This window comes from Borostomias antarcticus, assembly GCF_949987555.1.
Source record: "Borostomias antarcticus genome assembly, chromosome: 14".
In the NCBI taxonomy this organism is placed as follows: domain Eukaryota; kingdom Metazoa; phylum Chordata; class Actinopteri; order Stomiiformes; family Stomiidae; genus Borostomias; species Borostomias antarcticus.
In genome coordinates this window covers 23,641,085-23,656,149 of record NC_140247.1, presented here as the reverse complement: position 1 = coordinate 23,656,149, position 15,065 = coordinate 23,641,085, and the positions used below count along the sequence as shown (strand labels likewise).

At 49.5% G+C, this 15,065-nt stretch overlaps 1 protein-coding gene across 1 annotated transcript in view; it reads right to left on the bottom strand.

The window, feature by feature from the left end:
* Nucleotides 1–15,065, bottom strand: part of kdrl (kinase insert domain receptor like) — a gene marked incomplete at its 5' end in the record, with an annotated part of 46,670 nt that overhangs the window by 12,507 nt on the left and 19,098 nt on the right. The window contains 13 exon segments of the mRNA XM_084448648.1: nt 125–236; nt 747–869; nt 1,344–1,441; nt 2,479–2,632; nt 2,851–2,939; nt 5,241–5,354; nt 8,068–8,172; nt 9,197–9,326; nt 10,226–10,332; nt 11,642–11,767; nt 12,002–12,148; nt 12,356–12,637; nt 13,994–14,102. Coding sequence (XP_084304774.1) covers nt 125–236; nt 747–869; nt 1,344–1,441; nt 2,479–2,632; nt 2,851–2,939; nt 5,241–5,354; nt 8,068–8,172; nt 9,197–9,326; nt 10,226–10,332; nt 11,642–11,767; nt 12,002–12,148; nt 12,356–12,637; nt 13,994–14,102 — 1,696 coding nt within the window.

The window sequence follows — 15,065 nt, the reverse complement described above, 5'->3', positions numbered from 1 at the left end:
TTGTGAGAATATGCAAGGAGGGTAAATCTGCACGGATGGCTGTCCACGCTCATTAACTCAGGAAGAGGTCGTCTGAACAAAGGTAAAGTGAGGACGGTCGGGCCGACCGTATACACGCACTTACCCAACGAGAAGATCTCCCACATGAGAACTCCAAAGGACCACACGTCACTCTGGGTGGTGTAGATCTTGTCAAAGATGGCCTCTGGCGCCATCCACTTGAGGGGCAGTCTGGCCTGTAGTGGGGTGGGGGTGGGGGGTTAAGAGCTCTTTTAAATCTGTATCTCATCTCACCTGTGTGAGTGGCTTCTCTCAACAACAGCCATCAATAACCGGCTTTTCGCGTCTGAGAAGAGCAGAGCCAGCTGGGCCGGAGCAGTGCGAGAAGCCGCACGCCAGCCCCCGGCGGTTACACAACCACACAAAGCCCTCTAAAGCAGCACTCGGCGGATTCTCATCGAACTACAATATTCATAGAAACACAACTGGTCTGCCAACAAGCCTCTGTTGCTTCCCAGAACTACTGCATATATTCAGATTTTGTCATGTTTTTGCCAAGTTAGCGGAGATTATGTAGCAGTTATGGCGCTTGTCTGTCAGTTTGAGTGCTTTGGAACAGCTGTGTTAAGTTATATCTGGTCGCTCTTCTAACTCTGACAGTGATCGACAACCAATTGGAAGAATTTCACAGCAGTACCGATTTTAGCGTCAAAAGTCCTCAATAGCTCCTCAGATATGCTACTTACGTCTCCTTTGCGCACATAGTCTGGGTCTTTGTAGATGTCTCTAGCCAGTCCAAAGTCACATATCTTCACGACGTTGTTCTCAGACAGTAGGATGTTTCTGGCCGCCAGATCACGATGGATACACTGATGGGAGGAGGAAGAACATCAAGTGTGATTAGGGCTGACGCCTGAGAGTTACTGCCTCTCTGCTTCTGCCCCGTGGCCGTTACACACGCCAGGCAGACCAGGGGAACACATGGAGCAGTCATCAGCAGCGCCGCGGAGCCGTGTGATGTGTTCCATATCCTGGCCGCCATGTTACAGCACTCCCTCCGCGACAAAGAACGTGCGGTCTAACCAGCACCATCCGCTCTGCCAAGACTCATCAATGGGCAGACATGAATGGCTTGAGGGTGGGTTTGGCTAGAATAGACCTCGACTCCCAGAGGTCAAACTGTACTACTGGATCAAATCTTGGGATATGGAGGGAGGGCACCTTCGCCAGCGGACAAAGTATGACAGCTTCATAAATACAGTAGGTCTAACGCTAATCCCCGAACAGAGTTTGTTGGAGACAAATTGATTTTGATACAGCAGTTGCCCAGAGGAAATGCATACCTTGCGCGAAGCCAAGAACTCCATGCCTTTTGCAACTTGAAAACTGTAGCAAATCAAATCCTCCATTGTCAGCACTCTCTTGTACAGGTCCTCGGGCTCTGGGGGAAGAGAGGGCATAAAACTACCATGAACATTCGTTTTTATAAACATGATTTATCATGGTGTAACATTTTTAAGTGAGCACTATAAAAGGCCGTCTGTAAACGCAGGGGCAACAGCTCCCTATATCATGGTAAATGGACTGCACTTATATAGCGCTTTTATCCAAAGCATCCACAGCCTCTCTAACGTACACCCATCCACCTACAGCCTCTCTAACGTACACCCATCCACCTACAGCCTCTCTAACGTACACCCATCCACCTACAGCCTCTCTAACGTACACCCATCCACCTACAGCCTCTCTAACGTACACCCATCCACCTATAGCCTCTCTCGTAAAAACTTCCTTTCAACACAGGAAGGATAAACAAAACACTCAAGGCGCCTCCTGTGTTTTTTTCTCTCCCTGATGTGAGGTGAGACGTGTGATAATCGGCGTGGCGTGCCGGTCGGGGGTCCCGGCTGAAGAACTCAAGAGGGAGTCCTTCCCCCGGCCGTCCCCCACCTGAGTAAACATCTGTCCCCACCAGAAATAGCGCCTCGTCGGGGGACAAGATGGCCGCCGCGCCAGGAGAAGGAGCAGACAAACAGGCAGGATATAAACACAAGCCTCCCCTGGCCCAGTGGGTGACAGTGGTTCGCTGCCGCAGTGAGAACAGCAGGAGGAAACGAGCTTGAAAACAATCCGGGGGGGGAGGGGCGGAGGTGAGAGGAGGAGGAGGGGATGATGTGGGATGTGAGATGAGAGGATGGATGGGGAAGGGAGGAGGGGATGGGGAAGGGAGAGGAGTGGAGGGGGGGAGGAGGAGGGAGTGGCGGCGGAGGAGGAAGTGGAGGGGGAGTGGAGGAGTGGAGGAGGGGTGGAGGGAGTGGAGGAGGGGTGGAGGGAGTGGAGGGGGAGTGGAGGAGGGGTGGAGGGAGTGGAGGAGGAGTGGAGGGGAGGGTGGAGTGGCGGGGGAGGGGGAAGGAGGAGGGAGTGAGGGGGAAGGAAGGAGTGGGCGGTGAAGGAAGGAAGACAGCCTGGCCCCTCTACCTTCCTCGTCCTCCTCCGAGTCACAGTAGCTCTTATCTTCGATGAAGCCGGAGCTGGCGGAGCTCCCGGTGCTGGCCACGCTCTCCAGACGCCGCTTGATGAGCTCGCTCAGGTCACAACCCGACCCGGACGTCAGCACCTTCCCGTCCTGGCTCTGACACAGACGCACACACGCACACACACACGCAAACACACGCACACACACACACACACACACACACACCACAGGAGGTCAGGTGAGATGGAGCTGGCGACCTCGGGGTCAGAACAGCAGTGCTGACATTCTGGGGGGTTTCCAGCACGGCTGAACTGAGAGCCTTGGAGGGAGAAGAGAGACGCCGCGGGCCTGAGCTGCTGGACGTTTCTCTTCACCTTGTAGACGATGAAATCAGCTCTCTTGCTTCTCAAGTAGTTGGACAGATTTCCATACTTGCAGAACTCCACGATCATCATCAGTGGACCTGAGAACACAGGAACCAGAGCGTTACAGGGCGTCAGGGCGCGACCCGCGTTACGGAGCGGCCTCATGAGGGCGCGGACACTTTAGGGCGCACTCTCATGCGCCGTCAGCGGCGTTTTCACTGTCAGTGATGTTTTCACAATTAATAAATGTCCTCCGGTCACAAGAATCTATTATTTAATTTTATATATTTAATTATAAATCACCTATTTGCGTGGTGAGGGGAGGCCCGCACTGCTTAAATTGACAGTTACTCTGCCACAACGCACTTGTGAAATAAACCAGGGGTTTAATAATAAATAGGCTACAAGCATTGGAATAGCAGCCTATAGTAAACTATTGGTGTGATAATCTGAATTCTATCCTTGCTAATCCAGTAGTGATCCATTTAGCACCACTAGTGTTAGCCTTTTGTTGTGTTATTACGCAATTAGCTCTCGTATGAGCGGAATTGCACATTCCTTCGACTGGCAGCATTAAGTCTCCTTGAAAGACTGCATTGACTGAATAGTCACCGATATAAAATCACATTTACGTTTGTGGTTAGTTTGCTGTGTCAAAATAAAATTCGCCTAATAATACAAATGTCTATTTTTGATACGTGTGTCATAGGCTATTATTGTAGGCTAGTACATGGCACAAGTAATAATTGGTCAAATGTCTATATGGGCGAAAGTAGGCCTTGTAAACTGATAATTTTTCTGGTGAATAATTGCACTGGTGGATTCAAATATGCCTGCATGAAACAAAACATTTCTTTTAGCCATTAACGTTACCTGCCAGCCCATTGTTTAGTTATGCAATGACAACGATTGATCCTTATGCTTACTGTAGCATACATGCACATTATGCATATCACACGAGAGCTAGTTGCGTGATTACATAACAAAAGGCTAGCACTAGTGGTGATAACACTGCTGGATTAGCAAGGATAGAATTCAGATGATCACACTAATACTTTAGTATCGGCTTAGTATTCCAATTCTTGGAAACAGACATTTTGGTTTTAACATAACATAGTCTATTCATTATTTTTTAAATGATGCACACATCGTGGCAGCGTGGCTGTCAATCTAAGCAGCACAGGCCTCCCCTCACCACGCAAACACACTGAATGAGCTCGTTGAGTCGTTGTTTCCAAGTAGTTAATCCAGCTCTTTCTTATCCTTTTTTACAGGTGTTTTTCCCTTTTTTTTTTTCTTTTTTTTTTTCTTTTTTTTTTAAATAGATTGCAGAGTCTGTTTTATAAGAGGGCTACTTCAGTTCTTGTGACTGGATGACTTGTGCAAAAGCTGTCTATTTAAACGGGGTTCAGTTCTTGTGACTGGATGACTTGGGCAAAAGCTGTATCATTGAAAAAACATCGCTATATTTTCCTGATAGGTTCCTGTTATTATTAAATTATTAAATAAATTAATATTAGGGTTGTAAACTGATTTAAATAGTGTAATTTAATTAATTACATGATCTGTAATTAATTAATATAATTAACCGGTTATTATTATTATTATGGTAATGCACTGAAATCCACTGTAGCCTAACTTTCACACTAGGGAACAGCCTGTATCATCTGGCAGGGGGACTAGCAATGTAAATCAGTCTTTTGGCTGCAATTATAGTGCATTTACATTTTTGTTTTAAAATGTTCATCAATGTACACTGTCCCTACTTGAGCAAATAAATGAATTTAATTGAACCGCAATTAATCACACATATCATTTTTTGCTGGGAAAATCCTCCAAATGAAGATATTTAAATTAAAATACATTATTGTGCTTCCTGATCTCTGTAGCCTACAGTGTTACAAACTGCATAATTAATCAATTAATATAATGAACACATTAAATTGACAACCCTAATTAATATTTAAACATATATACAAAGCCGTATTCAGTGCGCTCTACTGAGGGCGTGCCCTCAAGAGGCAGTGCTCCAACGCGGATTGTGCCCTCCTGACGATAGGGATTCAGGTACCTTCAGTACTGTATTGTTTTATAACTGTTCTTAGCCGGTAGACAAACATACTCCAGGAGCTTGCTCGATCGCCTTCTTGAGAGGGGTCAGGGAAGAATTTTTACAGCTCACTTATCTGGCCCCCGGGTGATACTGTTTTTTTCCTTCCCTCTGGAATATGTAGGGGTGGGTCGTATGCCCTCCTCCCTTGTTCTCTGTAAAGCACATTGTGTTGCCTCTGGGTATGAAATGCGCTATACAAATAAAGCTTTGATTGATTGATTGATTGACCTTCAGAGAAGCCCCTCCTACAGTGTGTGTGACAGCAGGGCAGTGTGAGCGGCCTCACCTCCAGGCCGGGTGCAGGCGCCCAGCAGGTTCACCACGTTCAGGTGGTGACCAATGTGGATCAGGATTTTCAGTTCTGACATCAGAGCTTTGCGCTCATTGGTCGTAGCTCCTCCTGTTACAACACACACACACACACACACACACACACACACACACACACACACACACACATACACACACACAGATTATGGAAAAGAACAAAATGTAGTAATACTATGTGTGCATGTTATTAAAAGGTGGAGTGGAGGAGTTTAAATTGAATTGTCAGGTAAGTCTTTCAGAGTTGTTTACTCTGGCTGATAGATGTTCAAGGGATCCCAACAGTACAGGAAATAAAGGAAGGCAAACGAAGACCAGGTTTTCACCTTTATAGATTTTTAGATAGCAAAACCTTTCCTTATTTTGTTATAAAACCATCCAAATGAGAAAATTCAGTGTTCAATATCAAGATCGTATGCAAAGATAAACGTATGAAAAGAATGAAGTTGATATGTGAAACACCGCTCCTATCTCACTTAAAAATAGATACTCGCACAGAAGACTGCGCAACCCCTACATTACACATCAAAACTAACACTGCAACACATGTGGTATCAATATTTTTAATAGGTTTTTCTTGCCCAGAATAAACCGGCAGTTGGTCGTCTCAACTGAATCTGGGTTAGGAACTCCATGAGGTCACAGAGTAAAAGTGAAAATGTGACTTTCAAAGATATGTAATGTTTCTGCAGCTTGAGACCATCAGAGTGACTCATCCCTTTTAGAGGGTGACAGGGGCAATCCCCAAAGACGAATGGTCTCAACCATAACTCCACCTCTCAACTGCATCTCCTTCCAAGACTTTGAAATACCAAGTGGGCATCGTAGCATGCTGCTAGTCGGAAGTGTTAACAACGTGTCTGTGTGTAACATGTTTCTCTCTTCTGTGATCTGCAAGGGACAGCTGTTTGAGACTGATCATGAGGACTAATGGCCGGGGACCAGGGTTCGAATCCTGGTGTCGCCAGAGCCGAGCCTGGCCGGATCCCCATAGGGAGTGACACATTGGGCAGTCGTTCCCTGAGGGTGGTTAGTTTACCGCGGCCTGGGGACTCGTTGCGCCAAAGTGACCCCTGCAGGTGTGGGAGTTAGGGCGGTGGGCCCTGAAATCCGGGGGAGGGAGTGTTATCCAATAACTCTCATACATGAAATCACTGACAGGAGATGACAGATTCATTGGTTGTAGCTTAGCATTAGCTTTAATGGGCATTTAGTAAGTAGATAGTGATTTCAGTATATTTGGTTATTGAATTGATGAATGGTTCATGTTATTACATTATTTATATATAAATAATATTAGCAAGGATATATATATATATATATATATATAGAGAGAGAGAGAGAGAGAGAATATATTAAATGAATACATAATCACTGCGAACAGAGTTTGGGCCTTACAGCTTGCTGTAGAGGCCGGAGCTATCAAGGTGCCTAGTACCACGTGGTCAGTTTGAGGAAGTGAGCGCTGCTTTCCATTACGTCTGACCTGGGAGCAGCGGCCAGAGAGAACAAGCTCCTCTGTGATTAATGCAGCGGGGAGTTGAATGCTTAGACACTGGTGGAAACATCTGACCACCAGGCTGATTCATCACGGCGGTGCGGTGGATGCCTCGCAGCAGAACCAGCGTCAGTGACGGGTCAGTACTGCGGTGGTGGATGCCTCGCAGCAGAACCAGCGTCAGTGACGGGTCAGTACTGCGGCGAGTTTAGCGGAGGGTGAACCTAGCTCGATCGTGTCAGCTACAGGGGGAGCGGTCACTCAGTTAAACTCCTAGAGAGACGGACGTGCCGCCGTGTGCTTCTGCTTCTGCACGTTTGATCTTCTGCTGCCGTAGTATCCGCTGTTTTCATCTTGAGCCACCGTTCCTACACGCTGGGAAGTCCAGCGAGGCGAGAAGGTGACAGTGAACTGGCGAGATGAGGACGGTCTATTGCCTCGTCCACCGCGCCGCTGCCTGGTACGGGAACGGCACTGCCCTCGACGGCGAAGCCCAGCGGTGGGCGGAGCGAACGGCCCGGCGGGTCATCGGAGGTCAGCCTCCCTCCCTCCAGGACATCTAAGCGAGGCGCTATATCCTACAGTTTTTAGGCCATCTGTCCATATGTATCAGATGTCGATCATGTCCTCAGTGTATTACACTTGATTCGATGTGAACGTGTGCCAGACGGGGAGATGTAAATCATAGCTACCATATAAAGAAGGGACAGCGGTTGTTTCCAGTTCTTTACATCAAAACCATCTGTGTTTTTCTCTCAAAACATTTGTGCTTTTCATTGGTGAATGTTTTTTTTCCGTTGCTACACAATTCGCACTACACTGTAACTGTTTTTGAACTCGCCATCTCCTGCTGATGTTGGCGAACGGCAGCGCGCTATCCACCATCCAGGGAGGAGATCCTGGCCTCTCGCTCCGACGTGCGGAGTGTGAGTGAACGGCCACCGCGCACCTCGCGCCGAACAAGTGACCCGCCAAATGTTTGTAATCACAGGCACATGTGCTATCATGGCTCCTGAGGTCATATAGCGATGCACGAGAAACAAGATCTGCTGAAATTACATGTGGCTGTTCAACATCTGTTTCGCCGAGAACAATAGAGGTTGTGTTTTTAACGTTGTCCGCTGTCCGTTTGGAAAGGTAGACCAGTATAAGTGCCTTTACTGATATTCTCCAGGTGACATTTTCAGAGTGAGGTTATGGAAAAATGAGCTACTTAGGCAAATGACTTTTTCAACAGTGTGAATGAGTGTTGATTGAACACTAAAGTAATTGTTGATATCCTTTGTACCTTTAAGCATTTTGACAGCCACCGTCTTGCAGGTAGAGAGCTTGTCGATCCCAAATGCAGAGGCCTCCACCACTTTCCCAAAAGCTCCATGGCCCAGAGTTTTACCTGGGGGAGAGAGAGAAGAGAGAGAGAAGAGAGAAAGAGAGAGAGAGAGAGAGAGAGAGAGACAGATAGAGAAAGAGAGAGAGAGAGAGAGAGAGAGAGAGAGAGAGAGAGAGGGAGAGGGAGACGGTGCGAGAGAGACAGACAGAGACAGAGAGAGAGATAAAAGAAAGAGAGAGACAGAGAGATACAGAGAGAGAGAGAGAGAAGAAGAGAGAAAGAGAGAGAGACAGATAGAGAAAGAGAGAGAGAGAGTGCGAGAGAGACAGATAGAGAAAGAGAGAGAGAGTCACAGAGAGAGGGCATCAGGGTGAGGGCATGAGAGTGCACAGTAGTAGTTGTATATTAAACCAGGCTGTCAGGGGAGTTAGGGCTCCGTAATCAGAACAACTTGCTCTCGGTTGGTTCTGACCGCTCAAACGCCCCCTTCCCCGGTCGGGGGTTCACAGCGCCACGTTTACTGAGGCCGGGCGACCGCGCGCGGGGGTGCCGACGATTGATGGGGCTGGCCCGCCTCCATCAGGGGGGCGACACCTCTGCCACATACCGTCCTATGGCAGCAGATCTCAACATAACGGGCGTGGAGGCGTCCACAAGGACCCGACGCACACCTAGACAGGCTCAAACCTATTTATGGGAGGTGTACTGTATGTGTGTGTGTGTGTGTGAGAAGGAGGGGGCGGGGCCTGTGTGGGGAGGTCATGTGTTCTCAGTAGGTAGGTCGTATCATGGCTGGAGGCGTCTGTGAGCGATGCGGATGAAGAGCGACTGTTCAGACGGTAAAGAGCAGCGGTCTCTCTGTTCAGACGGTAAAGAGCAGCGGTCTCTCTGTTCAGACGGTAAAGAGCAGCGGTCTCTCTGTTCAGACGGTAAAGGGCAGCGGTCTCTCTGTTCAGACGGTAAAGAGCAGCGGTCTCTCTGTTCAGACGGTAAAGAGCAGCGGTCTCTCTGTTCAGACGGTAAAGAGCAGCGGTCTTTCTGTTCAGACGGTAAAGGGCAGCGGTCTCTCTCGGTCGGTCTCACTCACCCAGTCTCAGGCGGTCGCGAGGGAACTCCCACTTGCTGCCGTCGTACTGAAGGAGCTCGCACTGCTCGTCCAGCGGGACCTCGTCCGGGTCGATGATGATGGAGGGGCCCATCTTGAAGTTGGCAGGTTGCTGGGGAGGTGGAGAGGGAGTTGAGGTACTTGATTGATCATTGAAAAGAAAAGATCTCGCACATGCAGACGAGGCGCAGGATAAACCGGAGGAGTAAATGAGAAAAAGAGAGCCGAGTCGGCACACTGGAGCATACAAATGATGGACTGACTGTTCCCAAGAGTTTATTATGACGTTTCGATCATGCGATCTTAAGCAGAATGACCAGAGTGATTAAATGTTATAATAAACTATTGAGAACAGTCCATCATTTATATGCTCCAGTGTGTGGACTCTTCTTTTTTTTTTCAGGTACATGCACTTTATTGATCCCCGACAGGGAAATTGCTCGAGGGAAGAGGGGGGGTTCTTTTAAGTATGACGTCTAACTCAGTATTGTTAAAAGCTGTTTTCACCAGGCTGATCACAAACAGTCCCTCCCACGCCTCGACGTGATTTATGCAATGTTTTCGTTCGAGGGGTTCTGGGAAATCTTTCTTCCATTATCTTTTTATGTTCTCCTTCCTAATGCCATGTAGGGCGCAAGAACATTTGCTCAACACGTCAGGAAATGTGGTAATCATAAGATGCGCTGCTAAATTTATCCCTCGCAATTAAAACTGAAATTTGAAATGTAAAATTTAGATTTGTACAGCGAGATGCCATTCGTTTCCTGAAACCCAGCCCGACGGCCATCTCAGAAGGAGGTGCCGGAGGGGTTGTGAAATGTTGCGGCTAATGAGACGTTCCGATCGTATGAAGTTCCACGAGGAGGGCCAAAAGGGTCCTCAGGCAGACGTATGGTCAAACTGGAAGTGAAAGAAGAGCTTCTGACGGAGGCGGGGTCAACCGAACAGAGAGGTCAAGGTTCAGAGGACGTTCACGCGTACGGCGGCCGCGGGTCCCGGTCTGCTTCCTACCTTCCTCAGCTTGCGGATGAAGAGGATGAGCATGAGCCAGAGGAAGGTGGCGGCGGCGGCCGTGCACACCAGGATGATCACCTCGATGTTGGGCTTCCCCTCGTCCCCTGGGAAACACACCGCATCACACATTATTCAGCTACTCTTTGGGTTGAGAACAGTTATCGTCCGGCTGGTATTACATGCTTTTATCAGATCTACACGGAGAACAGACCTCGACACATGTGCTTGGGAGGTGGACGGACGGCCTGCGCACTCTGATGTGCTTAGGGATCCATCCCCAGATTTTCACCATTATTTATGTTTTCCTTACGAACTTAGTTTTCTCAGATGAATTATACTGCATGTACACACACACACACACACACACACACACACACACACACATACGCACACTGCAAGTGGAAACAAACCGAATTCGTGATCCCTACAGTGTTTAAGTGCTGCATACTTCGCTGTTTCCTATCAGTCACCAGCACACAACTCTTTTCTCAATCATCCCATGTGAACACACTGCAGCCAGCCCAAACTGTGTGGAGAGCTCCCTGGTCACGTGAACACACTGCAGCCAGCCCAAACTGTGTGGAGAGCTCCCTGGTCACGTGAACACACTGCAGCCAGCCCAAACTGTGTGGAGAGCTCCCTGGTCACGTGCCTGAGAGAGGCGGGTGAGAGGCGAGCTCTCTCCCGGCGTCTGGAGAAGATCTGTCTGACAGCCAAACGGTGATGCTGACACAGCAGACACCTGGGGCTGGACGACCAGTGATTTAGCGTTTGAAATGTAACAGGGATCTTTTTTTTTTCCGGTGCCAGGCCTAGTTAAGAGGAACGCTGTCGCGTGACCTCGCCAGGCACCCTGAACCACCCCCCCACCCCCCCCCAACCTCTCTCTCTCCTCCAGCCTGTGTCGTGTTTCCAGTCCCAGGGCGGTTTCGGGGGGTGGGGTCATTAGTGGCCCTCTTAACACCCCCGGCAGGGTCAGGTCCCGTGGGCTAGGACCCTGGCTGGAGCCCCCGTCGTAAAACCTGGCGAGGAATTCTCCTGGCATTCCGGGCAGCCTCGGTCTCTCTCTCTGGGGAGACCGGTCGTGTTGATGTCTGGCCAGCAGCTATTTGCACCGGTGACGAGAATACGAGTCTGGCCAAAAATATAGTTTTTAATGAAGGGATTTGACTGGCCATGCAGTAAATGGACTCACTGCACTAGTTGAACTGATGTTCTCTGCGCTTCGTCACTGATGTGCACTGTTACCTCAGCTAGTCATGGAGTGTTGTGAAAACCCTATTATGACTCCTAAAATGGTCACACGCGCTCTTATAATCGGTCCGCGCCTTCGGCGTGTCTGTCGTTCTGTGGTTGGATCTCTCTACAGTGAAGTGTTGTGGGCGTGGAGAAGGACGTGGTCAGGTGACTCACCTACGACGGTCACGACGGCGCTGGTTTTGACGCTGCCCTTGTCGTTGCTGGCCAGGCACTCGTACAGACCTTCGTCATCTTTCTTCACCCTCTCGATGATCAGCACTCCATCCCTCAGGGTGATACCTGCGCCACACACACACACACGCACGCACACACACACACGCACACACGCGCGCACAATCACACACACACACTCAACTTTGACCATTGTCTATGGAAATGTGGCCGAAGGAAACTTTTAGGTAATGTTGTTGATGGCTGAAAGTAGGATGATAAGTCAAGTGAGGTCAATTCCAATCAAATCAACTTTAGTTACATAAAGTCTTATGTTTATAAAGCAGGTAACCAGCGACATACCTGGCCCCTCCTCCACAGGTATGTTGTCCTTGTACCATGTGATCTGGGGGCGGGGCACTCCCAGGGCGTAGCAGCCCAGCGTCAGCGTGCTGCTGCTGTTCACGTCCTGATTGGTCAGGTTCTGACTCAGCCAGGGTCGTTTCCTCTCTGAGAGGAAGACCAACCAAAACCCACATGTCAGTTTCATAATGACCACGATGACCCAGGGAGGCGGTTGGTTGATGAGCGCGCATTCCCACGGCGGTTTGCGGTTAGGCGCGTCACGCCGTAATTTCCACAACAGCCGCTGTTCTGAGAAAGGTTTCGCAATCTTTAAAAATAAAACACGGAGCGCTGTCCTCCTCCATTACTCACCGTCGACCGTCAGGACGGAGGTCTTTTGCGTGAACTTCTTCTGGTGGTTCTGCGCCTGGCACTGGTAGCCCGCCGTGTGGTTCCGGGAGACGTTGGGCATGGTGAGAGACAGGGAGATGCTGTAGGAGCTGAGCTGGACCTGGTCGGCCACGGCCACCATGTGGTTCTGCGGGTCGAACCAGCGCAGGTTGGTGTACAGGTAGCGGGTGGCGCGGCAGGTCAGGGTGATGTCGTCGCCCTCGATGGCGCTCATGGGCTCCAGGGCCAGCTGCTGGGGGTGGTCTGCCCGGAAGAAGGAGGGGAAGGAGAGACGTTAAGGGAGCTCAGACGCCGCTACTACTAGGGTTGAGGATCGTCCGTGTTGTCAGGACTTTTTTTTTACGTAAGGGTCCATCTGTGTTCCCCTGGCCTTCCGCTCGGAGGGGGGGCCACCTGGACCCCGCCGGCGGACGATGTCCTATTTATGTCCTGAGTTGCCTCGCATCACGGCGCCAGGAATGTCAAATTTGCAGCTATTTCCTGTTTCATCATTTTGCTAATTGGAAGCACGTTGCTGGTGGACAGCGATGCTGATGGCGCTCCTGCCCTCGACCAATAGAAGACGGAGCAGGGGGCCGGACCTCGGGGCGGCCAGACCGTGCTTGTTTACGCACAACGCTGGAGTGCATTCTGTATTCCTTAAGAGAAGACAGCTGTTATTACAATTCCGTCCCTTTCCCCCCACCCCCAGCATTCCATGGTTGACAGTCATCTCCACCTCTGGAATTCCTCTCGGGAATGTTCCCATTCTCTCCCAGCCGGGTCCTCAGAGCTTCACATCCCGTCTCACCTTCCCATCCCAGACTCCACTCAGTCACAGACCTTTCCTGCTCCTACATCTACAACTAGTCTAGTTTTTGGTAATAATGCTGATTCCTTTGTTCCAATAGGGGCAGCGCTCGCGTGCACCGAGAGCTCTTCTATACCAGCTGTTACGTAACGGACTAAGATGGGTTTTTCATTCTGCGAACATTTGGAAGTGCTCAGATCAGATGCATATATAAAGTGATTTACATAACAGCAGCAGGCTTGTAGAGAGAGAGAGAGAAGAGAGAGAGAGAGAGAGAGAGAGAGAGAAAGAGAGAGAGAGAGGGGGAGAGAGAAAGAAAGAGAGAGAGAGAGAGAGAGAGAGAGAGAGAGAGAAAGAAAGAGAGAGAAAGAAAGAGAGAGAGAGAAAGAGAGAGAGAGAGAAAGAGAGAGAGAGAGAGAGAGAGAGAGAGAGAGAGAAAGAGAGAGAGAGAGAGATTGACCTGCCGTCTTGGCGGTGCTGTTTCAGAGCTGTTTTTAAACCAGTGTCATTAAGACTGTACCATCTGGCTCAGGACGTATGGGCCAGCCTCTCCTGCCTGCAGGAGGATGGTTTCAATTAATGCCCCCCCTCCATCTCTTTATTGCACAATACAATCTGCTCATTCCAGCCCCGGCGTCATGAGTCTCCACAGCGTACGTCGTTTCAGAGAGACCTAATGCACACAGCACAGAGAGCAGCGCGTCTGGCCGTTCGAATAAAAGCCACCAGAGCATTTCTCCTCGTAATTTCAAACTGTGCCGTTTAACTTTTTTTTGGTTGAAATGGCAGGCTAAGGCAGACCCACTCACCGTCTACGTAGAAGGTGGTCCTCAGGGTGCTGCTGCCGACGGCGTTGTGGGCCGAGCAGGAGTACACCCCCGACACGTTAGCCGCTCCCACCACCAGCGTGCTCACAGTCTGGGAAGGAAGAGAATGAAGTGGCCGTTAAGAAGCCATGTTCTTCAGTGTAACCCAGCAAATGCTGACGGCTCGTTGTCAAGCGCATAATCACATATTCCCACCAAATACAGCACGTTCAGGTCAGCATAAAATGCCGTTTCCAGTAAACCGATCTGCTCTGAGACACACGCCACACAGATGGAAATAGCCACTGCAAATGTTCACTTTACTTTGGAGTCCGACCCTAGCACATTTCCCATGAGCCTCCCTACCGTTACTCGTCATTAGCAGGTGAGGTCAGGGGTCAGCATTGAGCCTGGCCTGTTTTATACTCTCCAGTGTTTCACATTAATGAAAGGATACATCTGGAGTTTTAACACCCACTGTGCCTCCTCTCCACAGAAGGAGGCCCTGGGTGCCATGTCATTTCCTGAAGAGCATTTACAATGCCACACTCAATTCTGTCACTGTTCGAGTGGAGCCCATTTAATGGCTTAAGTAGACATAATAATAAGGCAGATTTGGGCAGGGGGCCAGATCGCGTGGGGAAGGGGGGGTCTGTTTTCTGTTCAAAATGACATCTGTTTTCATGGCAGCCACATCAAAAAACTGCTGAATGCTATGGATGTATTGTCTGGAAGAACATGCTGGTGTGTACACTTCCTGGGATTCTGGGCGGCTATTGTGCTCTGACCCTCAGAAACAGAGCTTCAGCCGGGGCTACTTTCTCAGCGTTTTCAGCCCTGAGGCAGTGTGCTGAATTACACGTTTGGCTGGAAAAGCTTAGCTGATGTTCAGTTGTCCACCTCAAGTCGTCAGGGTATTTTGTCAGTGAGTTGACACCGGCGCAGTGGCCTTAGGGCTATTACTCACGTTGATGTAACACAAGCTCAGAAACAGTCATTTCAACAAGTGTGAACGGTCCGTAAGTGGTGACCTGACCAGATGCACTGTGACCCCCCCCCAGAACCCACACCCCTC